The 20026-nt window shown below is 33.2% G+C and overlaps 1 protein-coding gene across 1 annotated transcript; it reads right to left on the bottom strand.

The window, feature by feature from the left end:
- Positions 1–453: 453 nt before the first annotated feature.
- Positions 454–11218, bottom strand: LOC128242573 (GTP-binding protein RAD-like). The gene is made up of 4 exons (XM_052959777.1): positions 10399–11218; positions 5590–5678; positions 3856–4048; positions 454–3545 (listed from the first exon to the last, which is right to left on the bottom strand). The coding sequence occupies exons 1-4, from the start codon at positions 10991–10993 to the stop codon at positions 3307–3309; spliced, it is 1116 nt and encodes a 371-aa protein (XP_052815737.1). The 5' UTR covers positions 10994–11218; the 3' UTR covers positions 454–3306.
- Positions 11219–20026: the final 8808 nt, after the last annotated feature.

Below are 20026 nucleotides of genomic sequence, written 5' to 3'. Positions count from 1 at the left end.
AACGAACGCAATCTACATTGTATCGTTTAGTTTAAACTAATCCGATAAAGGGTAATATATCAAATAATTGCATTGTGGAAAGCGGTCAAAGAATCCAAAACAACATCTTCTTTCTGATTAACTAAATATCCCTCCCATTCTGGTAAAGTTGTTTCTGTCATACTTACACCCGATGACAATCGGCCTGGGTAAACGCGAACAAAAGCGTTATATAAAAACAATTCATCTTGGGGTTTTCCAAAAGCAATCCATGTAATATGTTTTAGGAAAGAGTAATGTGAAAGAGTGTGTATAAACCTAAAACATCGAAAATATTATTTTTTACAAATTATAAACTGACTTGATTTTTTCTGATTTTTCAAATATCTATCGGAACAAAAATGAAATTATAAAATATATTGTATATAATTGTCTGATTACCAACCACAAGAAAACACATAGTTTTAAGTTTTATTTATGCCTTCAATATTAAAACACATTTAATAACAAAAATAGAATAAAATGTTATCAATACTTATGTTTGATACGCATTCATATCTTTCATATACTTTTTAAGACATATATACGCAAAGGCACATACAAAACTAACAGTAAGACGATTGTCAAACACATCCTCATAAAGCTGACTAAATTCATAGAGTTCCCCTTCTTGTAGGCGTATCGGCAGTCCAAGTCAAATCGCAGACAACGACAGTAAAAGTAAATAATTCAGAGTTATCAATTGTAGCCCCTTCTTTACAGAACTGGTGAAAGGACAATGTTTGTATTACTGACTAATCATTGGTTGAATGTTTCAGTTCTGCCTTTCATCGGTGTAAACAAAAGTTGGTATAAAAGTATCCATGCCATGACCATTAAAATATGTTTTATACAAAAATAAACCACAATTCTAACATATTCCGTGTTGTTATTTGCATTCGTTATTTGCAATTTTTCTCTGTGATATTTCAACCATAGCCATGGAAAATAACGCTTAAACGTGTATTGAACATAGTATTAATTCGGTTGTTTAATCTGCGGCATCTTCATTGACGTCACTTCTTTCATTATAATCACATATATTTATTAAAATAGAACGCCATTTATCCAATGACGTCGTTTCTTTAACCAATGACAAGTGTCGTTTCTTTAACCAGTAACAAGCGCTGTTTATAAACCAATAAGAAGCGCCGGTTTTGTACAATGAGAGGTATTCCGTAGATGTAGCATTCTTCGTGATAGAAAGCAAACGAAATAATATGCGTTCATCTTAGGAGACGCAATAGGAATGTAAATATTTACAAGTTAGATTTGCCGTACCCTTTTGAAGAGAGTCGTTCCTGCTGGCATCTCACGAAAACCTACTAATCTGACAGAAGGAATTTATTAATTCATTTAAAACAAGGGTTAATATATTGAGATATTTTTTATCAAACAATTTGTATGTATGTTAGTCAATATCCGTATAAAAGGATTCCTTTTAAAAAATAAATCCACACATATGTATTGTTTTTCAACGTAACTTATTTCTTTACATCTAACAAGGATTTTTCATCGTGAGTTGTTTATGTGTATGTTTTCAAATTATACACTTTAAGACAAAACTCTTTAAAAGAACAAGACAAAATATAAAATATTATAAAATTGAATAGATTATATTCAAATATCAATAGTCTTTATATGTATACAAGAAAGGATCACAATGTCAATATATGAATATTTTACAATTCCACACATTTTTTCCTTAAAATCAGACACTTTGTACAAATTGAAAGCCCTAGAGCGAGCCTGCAGAGAACGCATGTAGCATGCTTTCTATAGGTAGAAGTGTTTACTCGTACACTGACAAAGTTACTTGACTTTTGAAAACATGCAAGGGTCAGTTTAATACATATTCGGTATGTTTATGTATGTTTGTTTTATAAGAATATCTTACATAGCAAGTTTGAGCAAACGATACACATAGGCGCCATTTTATGCTCTTTGAATAAGAGCACGTAAAATATATAAAACGAAAGTAAAGCTATTAATGTAGACTTAAATATATTTATATCGTCAGTATTTCAACTAATGCAATCATCGGCTAAGAATGCATTTACGTTCAAGTGATATCTTTGATTGTCATTGTTTAGAAAAATAAGTTACTTTAATTATTAAAAACATTAATTTTAGGGATTAAGTTTTGCGTGTTTCACTTTTATATACCCGAACGAACAACAATATTCGTCAAGCAATCTTAAAATAAAATAAGTAGTTCGCTTGCCCGTGTTATGCAGTTGGGTGATAGTGACGTGCCTCATTGTTAAATATCTGCAATATAAAATCAAACCCCCTTGGCTCGAACTCGCTTGACACGATTTCCTCGATGGCTCGAATTGGATGTAAAGGGCGGATTTCTTTCTTATGAAGGTAATCATTTCCGCTTGGCTCGAATGCTCGAGGTGTTTTGCCAGTCCTGGTAGTTCAAGCCAACGGGTTCGGCTGTATTCTACATTATAAATTCATAAAGCATTGTTTTTTTAATTGAAGGCAATATTTTACTTTGCAGACTTTTGAGCAGATTGTGTATTTATATATATGTACACATACAAAGGAAATGAAAACACTGATTAAGAGGTGCAAAACGCTACCCGCACATGTACGTTTGAAAATGATTGCAAGTGCAATTTACCTTTCATAAAATGTAAATGCATAAATATTAAATAACTTATTTCTTTGCTGAATTTCACCTATTTTTGGTGTTTACTTCCTCTGAGATTTTTTGTTAAATCAACTTTGAAAAACCCTTTAACAAATTTGAAATATTCACTTAAAATGCTTCATAATTACGAACATAAGTCAAACAGGTATGGATAGGCGGGTAGAGGGTGTCCCGTATGTGATATGCGTGACAAAGGAAACCAGTTAGGGTTAGAGTGAAGCTCATACACTGAATATAGCTTACTAAGCCCCGTATATAACATATCGGGTCACCTAGAAACCCCGTAACGTATATATCACGTCGACAACCTTATAACATTTATCAAGACGCCAACACAGTCTGGCAAATGCTTCAATTATTCATCGGAATCGGAAAAAAATGGATAAAGATAAATGACCAATTATGGAAAAATAAGTTTTGTCACGTGATCAGTCCTGGACTAATGGTGTTCCGTCGTTTGAAATATTCACATTTACGATCAGATTTGTATTGTCGTGAGTGACCATCAGCCAACCCGTACGCGTTGAAAAAGAATTAGCAGAATACTTAACGGCAAACTGCAACTATACTTATACATGTACAAGTGTTTTGCAACCTCGCTAATCAATTGTAAAAAAACACAACTCTCACAAAGTATACAAATTTTCACAGGATTTCGATATAGGCTCTTTCTTGAAGATTTTGCTGAGCAACGATTTACTTGACGACGCACATCCTGGAGAGACCTTTTCACGCTTGGATTTCAGGTCGTCTCGAAGGCGTAGCTGTTTCACAATACCAACAAGAAGTTCGTCTACATTTACATTCAGAACAACGGAGGTCTCTATGAATTTACAACCATATGTCTTTGCCACAGCTTTGGCCTCTGAAAATATAACCAAGAAATTTAAACAAAGCAATATCATGATCTTAAGACTATGTATCTGACATAAGCGTGATGTTTCAGAACTTGCTAAATGCCTTGTAAAGACATCTTGAAAATGTTGCAAAAACATGTCAAATATAATGAATTAATGAGTAGTTTTCCTGTTTGTTTGCTTAACGAAATTTGGACAACATCAGGAATTATAAACGGTTGTCCATTTTGAGACTTCACATTTATTTCATCATTCATGCTAGCCATTACTGTTATGCAATTAAATGTAACATCTTTTGTAACCTGTAGCTAAACATACCATCGGATGAGACGCATCTTGAACGCACAAGGTCCGATTTGTTCCCTACAAATATGATGATCTCCTCATTGTGTTGTTTTTTCCTCAAAGTGTAGAGCATGTCCACTGCCCGATCAAAGGAATCTTTGTCATCACATGCGTATACTATCAAGAAGGCGGTGATGTTTTCCCCAAGTTCTTTCAATGAATGTCCCTGAAAGTAGTTCCATGCATGATAATGATGTTATGTATTGCATAAGCATTGGTTTTCATGCATATTTGCAAGAAAGAGTTATTATGAAGTCATTATATGTATAGACAACCGTAGGTAATATGACGCCCGTACCAAAAACAGGTGTACCACTAGTCTTTTGAATCTGTCTTTAGTATCTTTGACAAAGAATTTAAAACTGAACATATGACTTAACAACTAGGATACAACTAGTATACATTTCATTGAGTATGTGGAAAGAATTGATTCATTAGAGCAGGGTTACATTTGGAACACAGGCAAAATATATATATCACTTATATCTTCCCACTCTTTCGACGCCTGTCCTCTTGGAGATGAGTAACGTGATCTTTCTTATATATATAAAAAACTATCTAATAGGTGCTACCATAGAATATAGAGCTTGAATCACTTGTTTTTGAAAGAAACCTAGATTAGCATAGTCATAAAGCATAAGATGATTTTGTATGAATGGATCTGGTAAAATGAATCTGCTTTGATGAACGCAATGTTATTTAAGGTAGCTGACAGTCTACGTTATCTAAATCAGACGATGCTTATTAGAAAACAAAATATTGACAAGGTAATCGCTTTCCTTGGTTATGGTTTAGATGTTTAATTGTTTTATACTTAAAATATCTATTCTTTAAGTAAATGCGTAATTTTGTTTTTAAATGTAATTCATTCGCAGAAAATCACATCGATATTGGTTAAAAGTATTTCCATTAACGTCTGATTAGGAAACCTTTTAATCAATAACAGGTCTACGCTTTCATTTTCTGTTTTGCACTGCATAAAATTGCATGTTGCAATTTGTATAGAAAATCCAAACCTTATCCATTATGATATTAGGCAACACCATCACCAATACATTGCAAATTAGGCCTAAAATAATACATTCGGTTCGGGTCACCCGACCCTACCTACGGAATAGGCGCCGACCCTACCGTTTTTATTGTCAATTTGAAAACAAAAAAAAAACAAATGAAAAACTAAAAAACATAAAAAGAAAATAGATGAAAAAAATAAAAAATGATAATTGCTTTTTAATATGTCGTTTACAACCTTAAATGCTTATACAGAAGATAAATTATAAAAATTATCATTTTGTCAACTTATGTATGAACAAACCTAGTTGATTTTTATTGGTTTAAAGTGACACTCGTATTCAAAACAATATATACACATGTACAACAGACATGAATTTAAAGATAAACCTTTAATTAATTACTTAATCATGCATTTATGGAAATTATTAATTACTGATAACAAGATTGTAACCATGTATTTAATAGCTGAAAACGCACAACTATTAAATGACTGGTGGGTACGAAAGGATTTATCATCTCATAGCGTGTTGTTTCGTTAAAATTAAACACGGTATCATTCATAAGAACCATTGTTTTCGATTTAGTTTATCCTTTTACGATAAATTAAAAGAATTGTATTAATTGTTAGGGAGTCAGAGTGCATCTTTAAACTGAGTCATAGTTTAATCATTTCGGAAAACACACCCTCCATACCGTGTCATCCTGTGTCGTGTGTTCGATAAATGCCAGGGAGGTTTCTTCGCCGTTGAGGAGCACGTTCACAACCTTTTCAGTTTCTCCATCTGAAATATTGGAAAGAAAATAATGGATTTTTCTGAACGTGTCCCAATACCATGGATAAAATATGCTCTTGTCACGTGCTTAACCTCTTGGCTGTAAGCTACCATTGCGTGTCTTTATAGCCTAACTTATTGTGCCTGTCAATAGGATTATGGTTGAACGTGGTTGTCGGGTCCTGGATGTGGTCCTGAAGTTTGATATGTACTTAAACGCTAGAGAAACAATTTTCCAAATAGAGTCGAACTCCGTTGGCTCGAAATCGCTTGGCTCTAATTCCTCGATGACTCGAACTTGGTGAAAAGGACCGATTTTTGTATTTAAATGGTTAACATTCCCGCTTGGCTCGATTTTTCCGAGGCTCGAGGTATTTTCACGGTCGTTGTGAGTTCGAGCCAACGGGGTTCGACTGTATATCAAAATTTCATTTATATTGTCAATTATAATGGTGTACGTAATACTGTTTTATCACATTGTTCAATAATTATCACCGTCAATGTCTTTTTGATAGTATTTGATTTATAAGCGTTGTGGTAAAATCCCATGAATTGCGTGAAGAATATTAAAGTTAGATTCAAAATAAGTTAATGAATTTCGAGTAACCGTGTCAATTTAGATCAATGGAGATCGGTTAAATTTTGAATGTTTATCCAGTGATATAATTTGTATAAATTGTGTTAATCCTCTCGAAAGTTGTTAATTAAATCGAAACGAGGAAAGAAAATGATGATTGTCTTGTTATTTAAGATAAAGTACTCTTTCAGGAGACTAAATACAAAATACACCCGTATACGAAGTATTCGGAGATTCTTCATAAATCTTGTTCATGTGTACGCAGAACCTGAATCAGAATAATATTTGATACGCAGACTCTATCAGTCATAATACGTCATTCGTTACGCATTATTCAGATAAAGTATGTTTTTGTTATAGTTACACAATATGGAAAGGGTAACATTACAAAATGTTGACCATACTGTAATTTTCTGTACTGTAAGTAAAAGCAAAGCATTGGACAGTAAGGAAAAGGCCAATGAAATTTTGCATCTGTAATAAACAGGAAAGACAAGTAAAAAAACAGCTTTTAAAACTGAACTCTCATAGATGGACAGTTTTGACCCAAAATTAATGTCTCCGATTCAGCTGTTTTTGTCATCAATGCCTTCAATTCAGTCATATATACTCATAATAGAACATAATAGAACATAATAGAAGATAATAGAACATAATAGAAGATAATAGAACATAATAGAACATAATAGAACATAATAGAAGATAATAGAACATAATAAAAGATAATAGAACATAATAGAACATAATAGAACATAATAGAACATAATAGAACATAATAGAAGATAATAGAACATAATAGAACATAATAGAACATAATAGAACATATCTCAGCTATTCGACAAGGATTCGAGAATTGCAGTTTTCTCAAAGCGTTAGTAATGCGTTTTGCCATAAAAGATTTTTTCGACCATAAATATGAAAAAATGCGATCTTATTTTTGGTCAACCTTATAAAATATCTTGTTCCCAGACTTTTTAACAAAAATGAGCTCATTCCAAGATGTCAAAACATTAAAAATGTGATAGTGTAGCTAAACATGCGAGCGGACAGCATTATTTTCTTCCCAAGAAATCTATTAGAAATTGAGAAGCGCACTCACACAATCTTAATGCGGGACCCAAATAGATTATTGTTTCCTGAAGATAAAAACATTATCACAAACATCAGGAAAGAACAAATGCGTTAACGCGTTAATTCACGATATCTTAAACCATCTACTGAATATTTTAATTCTGATTTTAATTAAACAGTCATGCAATTGGCATCAGTTTGACACCAGTAACCTGTAGTACGATTTATATTAGGCGCATTGTGTATGTTTTTTCTTGTAATCAAAGAGGATGAGGATTGAATATTTGTTTAGTTCTGTGATAATGGTATGTATTTCAATCCTTATATAAAACTCGTCTGGTTAAAAACTCGTTTATTTTTTCAAATTAAATGCTAATTGAAGAGAATTGAGCAAATGCATTACGTTATCGATTCGGATAAAGTGAATTAAGAGAGCTTTAATTTGCAATATCGATTTTAGAAAATTGCTCTGAACGTCAAGCTACACAGACAGATTTTGAAGTGTTTATCTCTTTTCCCCTTATAATTTTCTTGATGCATTAAAAATCTCAAGATCAATTAGATAGTCTATACACCGATGGATATGTGTTTTGGTATTGCATTCTAAAATATATTTATGTTTGTGCCTTCAAATTTTCCATCGGCTCTATAATATTGACAATAATGTAGTTTCAAATGGAGTTTACTGCAAAATTATGTATAATGACGATGGAATGCCACATTGTTCCTATGAATTTGATTATTTTGTAGTCAGAAATGGAAGGTACTAAAGAATCATGCCGCCTTACATTGCTATGGATATGTACCTCTGTCTAATTTGTATAGTACAAACAGTGTATTCATATTCACCCTAGGGCCTATGGAATTGAAGATACAGAATGTATTGTACTTTCAAATCATGTCGCATCCATTGGCGTTTATGTGTACCTTTTAGCTAATTTAATACAAGCAACAGACGAAAACGACCTCTGCTTTTCATGCATATGACGGAACACAAATTAATGACACCATGTTTACTGGATTTAAACTTTTGAAATCATTCTCAATCAATCATTTTTATAGTAAATATGATTAATAAGATATGTGACGTCGCCAAATGAGTCATAAATGACTCGTAACTCATATGCAGGCAGTCACTTTATCGAAGGACACGAACTTTAACCAATAAAAATTCGAATATATTTGGAATATATAGACAGCCCAAGCAACATATCATGTTGTAGCAAGCTCCGAAAGACTTGGCCTCCACATGCAATGCCTTGAATAATGATGTTACAAATCAATTGACGCAGAAGCAGTGCAATGAACCAGCTGTTTCACACGACCTTGATTGTCTTATCATGTTCCCAATGGAACGCCTAATAGCTTTTGTGCAAGCGCGATTAACAATATCTCATGTGTTATGCTCTGCTTTTATCCAGACATAATAGTTCAAAATAAGAGCCATTTATCAATGGTCCAGAGATAATTTGCAAAGTCGCCGATATGTGGTCGTTATATTATTGTATATTTACAGCAAGGCGATAATACATTTTCACACAGGATAAATATCAATGATTGTGGAAGGGCAAAGGTGCGTACCTAGACCAGAAATGATGTGCAGGCCCGATTTTTAGAGGGTGCGGGGGCATATTCCCAAGCTTTTTTCTAAACACACAACATAGCTTAGTTGCGTTCTTTGTTTATACCGTTAATTAAGAACACACCCATACACCACATTAAAAACAAAGAAATGCTGGCTAGTATTCTTATCCCATACTATGATAAGCTTTCAGTTTTATATTGATTTACTTTGTTTTATAAAGAAAAAAAAATATTTTGAAAATCATAAATTATGCAAGTCCTTGCCTATAGTACGTACGTGGAGCTACGCCATTGGGCCGCCGGTCATTTAGATGACAGCGCGTATGGCTATTAAACTTTCAGAGAAAGTGTGTATACAAGATACCATTTTAAGACTTCTGTTAATTAACGGTAACATTATGTATGCGTTTCTCACAATGGTTCAGGCTTTATAATAAATATAATTATTTTTACAATTTTAATAATGTCGCGATAAATGACTTTAGTGTTATTTTGAGCATCGACATTGTTTCAAATGAATGATGGTTTACATTGAACAGTCCCAGTTAAAACAGAGACTGCTGTATTTATTTCGTACGTATTGCTTTTTTCACTATATATTGAGGAGTAAAGACATGAATAAATTTTGCATTTATAACCTTATTATGTAGGAGATAAATTAGGTTACTGTTGTTGTTTTGGTGATGGATGTTGTTGGTCGTTCACGTCTAATTATCATTTGATTTACGTATCATTTTAAACATTAGCCTGATTTTCCGGCAATGTCATAGAAACTTGGATAAAATACGGATTAAATGAGGAAAAAAGGTGAAAACAACATTGATCAAAATGACTTTATAATAATAACGGTTTACCTAGAACTAATCTACGGGTCAATCTCATAAGGAAAGTGGAAAATAATAATCCTACTATTTATCTGACCTGGCGCTGAACTCTAATAATGAAAATCCTCTCGAAGGATTAGTTAGCTTGAACTCACATATCCTGTTTTATTAGCTGTAAGTTAAGAACATACATCATTTTAATCAATTTCGGTTGGATTCTTAAATAAAAGGTTTGTTGAAGGAATTGAACTATTCACCTCACCTAGCGCTCTCTTTAGTTAAATGTAGTATTGTACAGATTAGCAAATAGTTATAGCTACGTAGAAGTCCCATGTCAAAAAATATATGTCAGAATTAAGCGCGGTGCATTAAAAGAATTGTTTAATATATTTGTCATTATTTACCTTTTTGTGTTTTTTGTATGACCTTATTCTTTTATTTTACTAGTATAGTAGTTGTGACATTTCTTAAAATATTTTGAGTAGTTACCGTTTAAGAAGATATTATAATTGATAATTATTATTGTCCTGATCTATATTAATGATATTACATACGTGCCTTAATTCACTTTCGATGTGATAAAATCGTTCTAGTCAAAAACAAGCGTACGTAACTATGTCCAAAATCGTGCTGATCCTAGAGGCTGTGCAATAATGTTTTGAACTGCACCTACCAATGCTAGTGTTAAATCCCCCTAAGTATTCCGAAGTCATAAACTGCTGCGTTATCGCCGTTTTTCCGCAGCCCACAATTCCCGTCACAAGTACCCGTGCAGGAGGAGCTGATGGCACGGGACTGGGTGCTACACTGTCACGTGACAATGAACTTGATGTTCGGGACGTGGGTGATATTGGACAAAAGTCCCCCTCCGACGACATTACGCTGTTTGTGCTTCGCGACCGCATTGAGTCGCTCCTGTGGACAATTACGCCTTTTGAGTTCATTTCAAATTCTCGAACTGTGTAGGTCTCTAATTCTGGCTCAATGTTTAAACCAAGTAAAGTTTTTTGGAGTAGTTGTTCGTGTGATCGCTTGAAGGCATTTCTTGAAGGCATACTACTGGTCCTTGGGCGCATATCGTTGCTTAGAAACATGTCGAGGTTTTTTTCTCGTGGCTTTTTAAAAGACGAAGCCCTTTTTCTATTCATTGGCATAATGTTTAGATTGTTTGATGATCCCAGCAGTGGGCTTGGGCATCGGTGTTTGCCAACCGGCCCATTTGAGTCGTCGGGAAGTCTGAGCATTATTTGAGCGGTTCCAAAATTCATTTTGAATTATTCCTTTTGGTTCTCACAACACGACTATGAAACTAATACTATAAATAAATAATTAAATTTTGTACGTCTATTTCCTTATTTAATCCGAAACAATTCCGACATCATATATTGAATCAGATGTCCACAGACAAAACGCTAATTCACTAACCATTGGCGAAAATCAAATCAAACCATGTTTATATGCCGACGCCAGAATGGCACTGTCAACGAAATAGGAGCGTGGACCTACGCGCAATATTTGGAGATGCCAGCAAAACACCACAGAGCAGCGGAGACATCGAGTACAGAAATCCAATACAATACAGAAGTCAGGAGAAATTATCGCAGCATTTCATTCGAGACAACAATACCACAGAGGATACCAATTTGTTTCCCAAAAGCTAAGCGCAGCTTATATTGCCTTCGAAGTGCATTCAAACACTAGTAGTCGATCATGAATTATTTATAAGCTAGGGACTCGATTTGTACAGAATAAAACATTATTGAACAAAACTATCAGGTTGACAGTTAATTAAGAACGCAAGAAGAGCTCAAATACTGTAACAAATATCGGACAATGCACATGTGTTTGCGCTATTCATTCCCATAATAGATGAATTAATAATTCAATGGTAAATGAAATTAACCTTAACAATACTATTCATTTACACATTGCGTTTTATTCACGATCTCATTTTACGTAAATCTCTTTAAGTATTCATAATATTGCTGCTAGAATTGAATCGTGAATTGAACGCACTGGGAAAAGTAAAACGATAGAAAACATGATATTACTCTTCAAAGGGAACGCAAACAAAAACGGTCCTACAATGGAACTCTTTTCAATATTTAATGAAACTTGATGAGACTTGATGATACTTGATGAAACAATAACAAACCTAAAGCGCACTTGAATTCCTTAAGTCCTTAGCAAATGGAAATGGCTGAAAAACTTTGCTTTTACAACAATTCCTACTTTAAAAATATAAAATGTCTACAAAATATCCGTGTATTTTTTTCATCGATGAGAACATAATGATTTAGGAAGTTCCCAATAACAAGGTTAACCTAAATTCACTACAGTCAAACCCCGATGGCTCGAACTCCCAGGTACCGGCAAAAATACCTCGAGCCTCGAATAATTCGAGCCAATCGGAATTGTTTACCTTCAGTTTAAATAAATCGGTCCTTTACATCTAGTTCGAGCCAAAAAGGAATTCGAGCCAACCCAGTTCGAGCCAACGGGGTTAAACTGTATTTCTGTTTTGGTATAAGTTGTATCGTGTTTTTAAAAGCTTTTGAACTTTAATGGAAAATTATCTTCACAATAACGATGATATACTTATTTGTATTTAATAAAGTCAAGATTAAGGTAGAAATCTGGCTTAATGATATATAATAAGCTCCCTTAGCGTCTTATGCTTAAGAAGTTTCGAGAAATCGGGGCCTGAATATTACAATGAAAGTTACAATTAAATCTGAGTTATAAAAAAATCCATGATGTTTTCTTTCCAAATGCATTGTTTTAAACCAACCAACCAATATTATTTTTAAACTGATATATTATTTCTATTTTGAAAAAAAAAATTAATAGTACATTCTAAAAGAATTATATTTAAAGATTTTTTCATAAATTTAAAACTGGATTAGTGTATTGATATATATTTTCTTGGTAAGTATTTGATAAAAACATTTTCCATGAAAACAAAAACAGGTTAACCGGTAAGTGAACCTCATGTGTTGTTTGAGAGTGTTATAAAGTAATGCCTATTAATAATCTTCTACAATAGTTTATGGTCAAAACAAATAAAAGCCGTTTACTGGTAACATCTGTTACTAACGTATTTACACACACATGACATCTGGGCTGGTATTCATAAACACATCTAGAGCCAATTTATAGATTTAGTCAATTTCCTATACTTTCTGTAGTGACATCCATAAAAGGAAATTTAGATTAGAGTAAAATGATATATTTACATTATAAAGCTATTATATTCAATGACCAATGAGATACTTAGCGTACGAAAATGACTTTAGCTAGGAAATGACTTAAATGTTTTATGAATACTCTTAAAGTACAAATAAGGTAGTTTGAGATCACTTGAGTGCAGAACTTTGCTTTTCAATTCTGTATTTTGGGGCAATGCATGTGTGTCAAAATTGTTAAAACAAACAACAGCATTTTCTGCACTCAAGCCCTTTCATAATTAATATTTCTTTTAGTTAATCCATAAAACGTTTATCTTTCGCATTAGGTGTTTTGACTTAAGCGAATAGTACCAGTATTCGTTAAGTAGTTTCTTTAGTGTTGTTATTTAAAGCTGCACTCTCACAGATTGAACGTTTTGACAACTTTTTCATTTTTTATCTTGGAACGAGCCAATTTTTGCGAAAATCCATGGAAACCAGTTAATATATAAGACTGGTGACAAAAAAATAAAATCACAGATTTTTATATTCAAGTTAAGAAAATTATGTTTTATGCATTTTCTTAAACCGTTAAGCCATAAAACATTCATTTTCGAACGGAAATATGATGATATGCGATCTGATCTTTTGTCAGCAATCTTTTAACATTGGTTTGCAGATATTTACGCAAAAAATGCTCTCGAAGACAAAAAAATAAAATAAAAAGTTGTACAAATGGTAAATCTGTGCGAGTGCAGCTTTAAAATGTATTTATTTAAAGAAAAAGGTCAGGGACATGTGGAGAAGCATGACGTTTTGAAGTCTTTGATACCGGATAAAATAATTACTCTAATTAGAAACAAGGGATAGTTAAACTAAATTGGCAGAGACGCAGTAAATGCAGTTTGTGTCGGGGTAATTATTTGTCATTAATTTTCTATTTGCGACCTTTTATAAAACGGCGGACCCGTGTTAGCTTCCGACCAGGCTAATGAAAGTAACTGATCTATCATTGTATCGATCTTGTAAACATTGAAGTGCTTCATTAGCTTAAAGCTATTGTTAAGAATTATAAACAGATGCGTCATTCTGTGTGAAAACGCAGCTGGTGTCTTCAAATTATACTTGTTTTTGGGATCAATTCAGTGCAAGAGCGCTCATTTTATAAAAACAGTATGTAATGTTGGTTTTTAGAATTTAATGTTAGAATGAAGTAACGCTTATGAGAAAACGCAGCTGGTAATTTCAAAATTATAATTGCATTTGGGATCAATTCAGTTCAACAACACGTATCTTATAAAAGCAGACTGAAACACTGAGTTCAGGATGGACTGTTGACGCTGACTATTTAACATTGAAATACATGTACAGTCGAAACCCGTTGGATCGAACCCGCTTGGCTCGAATTCCAACTTGGCTCGAACTGTATAAAAAGGAACGATTTCTTTATGTACTTGGCTCGAATTTGCCGAGGCTCGAGGTATTTTCGCCGGTTCCTGGGACTTCGAGCCAACGGGGTTCGACTGTATATCGAAAAAAGTACTTTTCTTAGTAATGATATTTTTCACGCCATGCTAATGATGGCATGCTTGCTCGCAGTACATTTTTTTTCAACCTTACAATAAATCAATGAACAATATACGAACAAGCCGAGTAGTCTTAATTTTAACCAGTATTCTGTATAAAGGTTCAAGGATTTCGGTCAGACACACAACAAATAAGAACAATTAAGTTTTAATGATGTTATGCCGGCTGGTTATACATAAAGAAAAACAATTTAAGACAATTAAACAATGGAAAGTTAAGGTACATATCAAATCAACTCAATTTAAATCAAAATTCCGTTAAAATGCACTTACACCAACCAGACAAGAAAACAACTGAATGCTTTAGAAAACGTGATTTTCAAGAAGTGTTAATGACGGTTTATTGCTTGCTTGCAATTTTAAGCAAATACAGAAAGGGGGACGAGCCTTGTTGTCAGAACTTTTAAACTGAAGCAAAATTATGAAGGCCAAAACCTATAAACCTGATCCAATAATGAACAGCACTCATTTATTTTGTGTCGTACTCCGTCCTTCACATAAATAAGTACACGTTCTGCATTACCTTATGATTACACATACTGTAATTTCTTCTTATTTATTAGATTTAAAATAAGTACATTTACAGTTCAAGCGGAGGACTAAGTATTTTGTAGCTTCAAACGTAGTGGTCTATCTTGATGAATAACGGATATTTCTGTCTCCATAAAGGGGAAATAGGTGCATTTCAGCTTGTTACCGCTTAAACATGTTTTCTGTATGTGATATGTTACCGTTTAAGTTTATAATATTAAAGACTCAATTCTTAAACATATTTGAACATTACAAAATTATATCATAATCATCTGACTTTTATAATCACGTGATTCGCTTCGAACTAAGGGAAGTAACCGTTATGTGTATATGGTTCAACGATGGACAACAGTACTGCCATTAAAAGTCTACCGGTAGAGTTTATATGGTCAGTTAGTATTTTAGATCTTTAATTTTCATTTATGATTGTAAACATGTGTTGAGCAGTATAACCAAGCCAATATTTACAGAAATGTCTTAAGAATGCCTTAAAACATGTCGAAACAAAACAAAACTGTTAAAATATGCTGTTAACTATGGTTTGAACTTTGAATATTGTTATGTATGCAGCTATGTTCACAAACAATGCGTTGATGGTAGGAATTTAACAGAGTTCAAAATTAATTGCAAATAGCAAAGAAAGAACAAAACGATATATAACAGATGTGGAACTTTTATGAACCATTTAATTCGCCCAGGGGAAAGTTCCATAGCAATCTTAGATATATCAGGCTTCATTTAATAGCTTTCAAGTGGAATCGTTTAAGGTAATTGCTACCTCGGTCGCAGTAAACCACGCAAAATATAAGCAAATCGTTTTCTCTTGAAGCCAGGTTTAACATTTGTACATTTCAATAAGATTAACACATCAAAAATACATCTCGGTAATATAATTCTAAGCTCATAATCCAGAAGTCGTTGCCCCTAACTCCACAATTTGTAATTATATGGGACACAAGCACGTTTGCCTTCATCTGCCCCTTTTAAAGACATATTTTGCTAAAATTCATCAAACAAAATATTAAATTAGTGTTGTTTTTAGTATTTCTTTTGACATCGTTTTAACCCTTAATTTTCTTTAGATTTACAACAAACTATTGAAAACCCAACAGTTTGGAGAGAAACATTTGCAATTCGATCTCGGCAACTAAAGGTAACTCAAGTCAGAAAAATACTGACTTTGAACAAATACAGAAGATAAAATCAACGACTAGTTGGAAATTTAAATACATGTGATTTGTTTACCGAACATGAATGATTTCACTGATCCAGTTTGCTAATTTGAATCATCATTTTTAAAGGCGACGTTTGGTTATCTAAGCATACTCACTATCAATATGGCATTTACTAACAGCATCACCGACAGCAGTAACAACACGTGTTAAATGTCCTTAAAATCTAAAATGTTTTCTGACTAAGCTGCTGAAATGTGAGTTCATAAAAGAAGCGTAACTAGGATGTTGCTAGTAAATTTCCAGACAGGATTTTCTCCCTTCAATAAAAATGTTTCAGCAATTATATAGCCAATAGAAACGTATTGTCACTTGGTTTTGTAACTCTTTGTCATGCTCTATCGATACAACATTGGAACATCAGAATATTACCGTTGTATGATCCGAAAAAACGAACGTTTATTGGCCTTCTTAAACTGATTTTACTCGTTATTATATTACAGATGTGCAAGACAGATTCAAATGTATCCGATTTATTTGCATTTTGGATGTCTGGTGGCCCATTCTACTTTGGTGTCATTTGATCGGGTTTTAGGCGTAGAGAAAACTATGTAAAATATAGAATAAACAAACACACTGCAATTACTATACATGGTTCTTTAATGTATGCTCCGAAAACTATATCATAATTTAGATATCAGCAAGCAGTACCTGATCAAATTATATGAGGTTATCAGGCATAAGTCTTTCACATTGCTCTCGTAATTCAATGTGTAACGACAAACTTGATAAATTAATAGTTGATGTTTTGTATCAGTATACCTGTATTGGTATGCATTGTATTAATTTTTGAATGAAAGATAAATATCACTTTAGGTAAAAAATAATAAGTGAATTGTTTAGAGCAGCTATGGATTGATTTTAAGACAAAAAAAGAATTCTTAGGGAGCGCATTCAGGTAAGCAAATCATAATTGTGATGTTATGGCCAATTATTTGAATATCATCACGCACACCAATAACCAAGATAAAGTGCGCGACATCCTTGCCTCTGATTGGCCTGTTTGAAGGGATGAACTATAGAATGCATAAAACCTACAGGACGTCTACTTTATTACATAATTCAATGCTTATTGTGTAACATCTAATGGGTCTCATAACATTTGGCGGCAGACGTTGTTTGTAATTGGATTCTATTCAGCAATAACAACGTGCTTTGTGTCGTTAACTTTCCAAGTGCATGCTGAGATGAAATTTGTGTCATCATATAAAGCCACTCAGTTACACCAACGTAATGTTTCTGTTTTTTTGTCATTCGATATTCAATGAAATAACAGAATAAGTTCTTGAGCAGTGATCCAAGCAAACCATGAAACAATGTCCCTCGGACAAAATTCCATCTGCACAACAGTTTCTCATAGGCAAACAAAATTCAAATTAATGAATTTAACCATGCATGCCCATTTCTAATGTATTTTTATGTTATGCTATGTACAATGTAAAAAATATATAGTTTTATAACATTTTACAACAAATTTACTCATAAACATACATACAAAAGCGTTTAAGATTTTTGCTATATCTTTGCAAAAAAAACGGTGGGAGTGTGAAGAGGGGAGGATTTGTCAGATTATATTTCGTCTCACAATCTGACAAACAACATGGTGAATGAAATTGTTGAAACTGTTCATTGTCATGTTACGTGTCGGGGAATCCAGAAGACATACAAGTTTAGTGGGAAATTTATTTGACACGGAATTGACACAGGACGCTTTGGACGTGTGACGAATGACCATGGACAGGATTATTTATTAAAAAGTATATTTGAATAATATATCAAAGAAGGCAGGTAGAATACAGCCTTCCGTGCGTTTAATAAAGGTATTTAAGGCTAACGTTTGCGGTATGGCTTTCTGCTTGCGGTGCAATAGGGAAACAAAACAAAACACTTTGCGGACGTCAGCGTATGTGAACGACTGTTAGTCTTGACGGGACGGGAAGGCAACTAAAAGATAATTAGTATTCTTAATTAATCCACAGGGATGAATGCTTAACAAACATTCAACCAGACGCCTACAACGTCAAATGAAAACGAGAACTTCTTTATCTGAGGAAAAGCAGTCTGAAATCATATGTTTTCATCAGAATGTCTGGCGGTTGTCTCTCTAAATCAACCGCTTCGTTGGCGTATTTTGGGATTGAAAATGGTCGTCTGTCTTGCAAAAAATCATGTCCCGCCAAATTACAGAACAATTCTCTGATATTTTCCGTAATCATAATAATAGTCTACAATAAAATGTTCATACAAAAGCAGCTATGTCAGATTATCTTCAAATAACCATACAATGTCATCCTGAATTTCGTCTTTGTGACCCTCTAGCCGTGTTTATCATTTACTATGGACAGTTTGTAATGGTTCGATCATAGTGTGTAACATCTTAATGATGAAGATTCAAGATTCAAAATATTTATGAAAGTAACTTAAACATAAACATGCTTCTCGTTACATGATATTATGTGATAATCAAACATATCATCAACCTGAATATTTTTAGAATAAAACGTGAAAAAGAAAGAAGAAAAAAAAAAATATAACATATATCATTAAGGTTGTATCACAACAAGTTGGTTATTTAATTACTACACACAGTATTTTTTTTAAATCATGAAATGTAAAGTAAGAAATAGTATCGAGAGAGTGGACTTTATAAAGTACAGTGAACCTATATATATAATTGTTATGTCATTTAAGCCATGTTAATGTTGTTCGCATTTCACAGCTTGTCTAGACACGTTTAGTATCACCTATTGTGTGTTAAAACAGACGGAAATATGACAAATTAATCCGATCCATTGTCGAGAATGTCTGCATATGAGAAATAAATACCCCTTTGGGTTTACTACATTTGTATTTTGTTCCCTGGTATGGTGTGTCATCGAATGACTCGATGCATACATCCTTTGCACAAGTATAGGCAGATTGAACTTGTGACGGAAGCGAGATATAATATATTCTTCAAAGCTGCATTTGCTATCCTGTCATGGTTATTTCGTTGTGTTCATATGCCATTTGCCCACTTTTAAGTAATTATAACTACAGTATATCCTTTGATTATGATAAAAAAATAGTGATTGCGTTTGCTGCCTTATCAGGGGCCGTATTCAATAAGCATCTTAGTAATAATTTTCAACTTAGTGAAAAATTGCCTTTTTTCTAATTTGAATTTTAAGAAAACGAACAATGTTTGTACACCAAAAATATGAAAATAAGCAAGAAAATGGTCTAAACAATATATGCATATAAATAAATCTGATGAAAAGAAGTGGGCATTTAAAATAATCGTTGTCAAAAATTACGAAATTCTCACTAAGTTGAAAATATTCACTAAGATGCTTATTGAATACGGCCCCAGGGCATACAAACGTGTGTCATAGTTTGCAAAGATACATAAAAAAAAATACAATAGCACAATGTTTATAACGAAATATAAATAATAAACAAACACTTGCACAAACGCGTTAGTTGTCTTAATGTTTCGGCGTTTTGTCTCCATTATTTCTTTTTTTGATAACATGATGTGGATATTTGGGTGTCTATATAGTTTATTTATATGAATCAAGCCCACCAGGATCATCTTGTCCTGTCCCACTATTGTTTGTTGAAGTACACCTAAAATAAGTCATATAATCTACTATTAAACTACATGCCACCTATTTTCCTCATATAATCTACTATTAAACTACATGCCACCTATTTTCCTCATATAATCTACTATTAAACTACATGCCACCTATTTTCCTCATATAATCTACTATTAAACTACATGCCACCTATTTTCCTAACCT

This window comes from Mya arenaria, chromosome 8 (genome assembly GCF_026914265.1).
Source record: "Mya arenaria isolate MELC-2E11 chromosome 8, ASM2691426v1".
Lineage (NCBI taxonomy): Eukaryota > Metazoa > Mollusca > Bivalvia > Myida > Myidae > Mya > Mya arenaria.
Note: the sequence above shows the minus strand (reverse complement) of the source record. Positions and strands in the feature narration are given on the sequence as shown.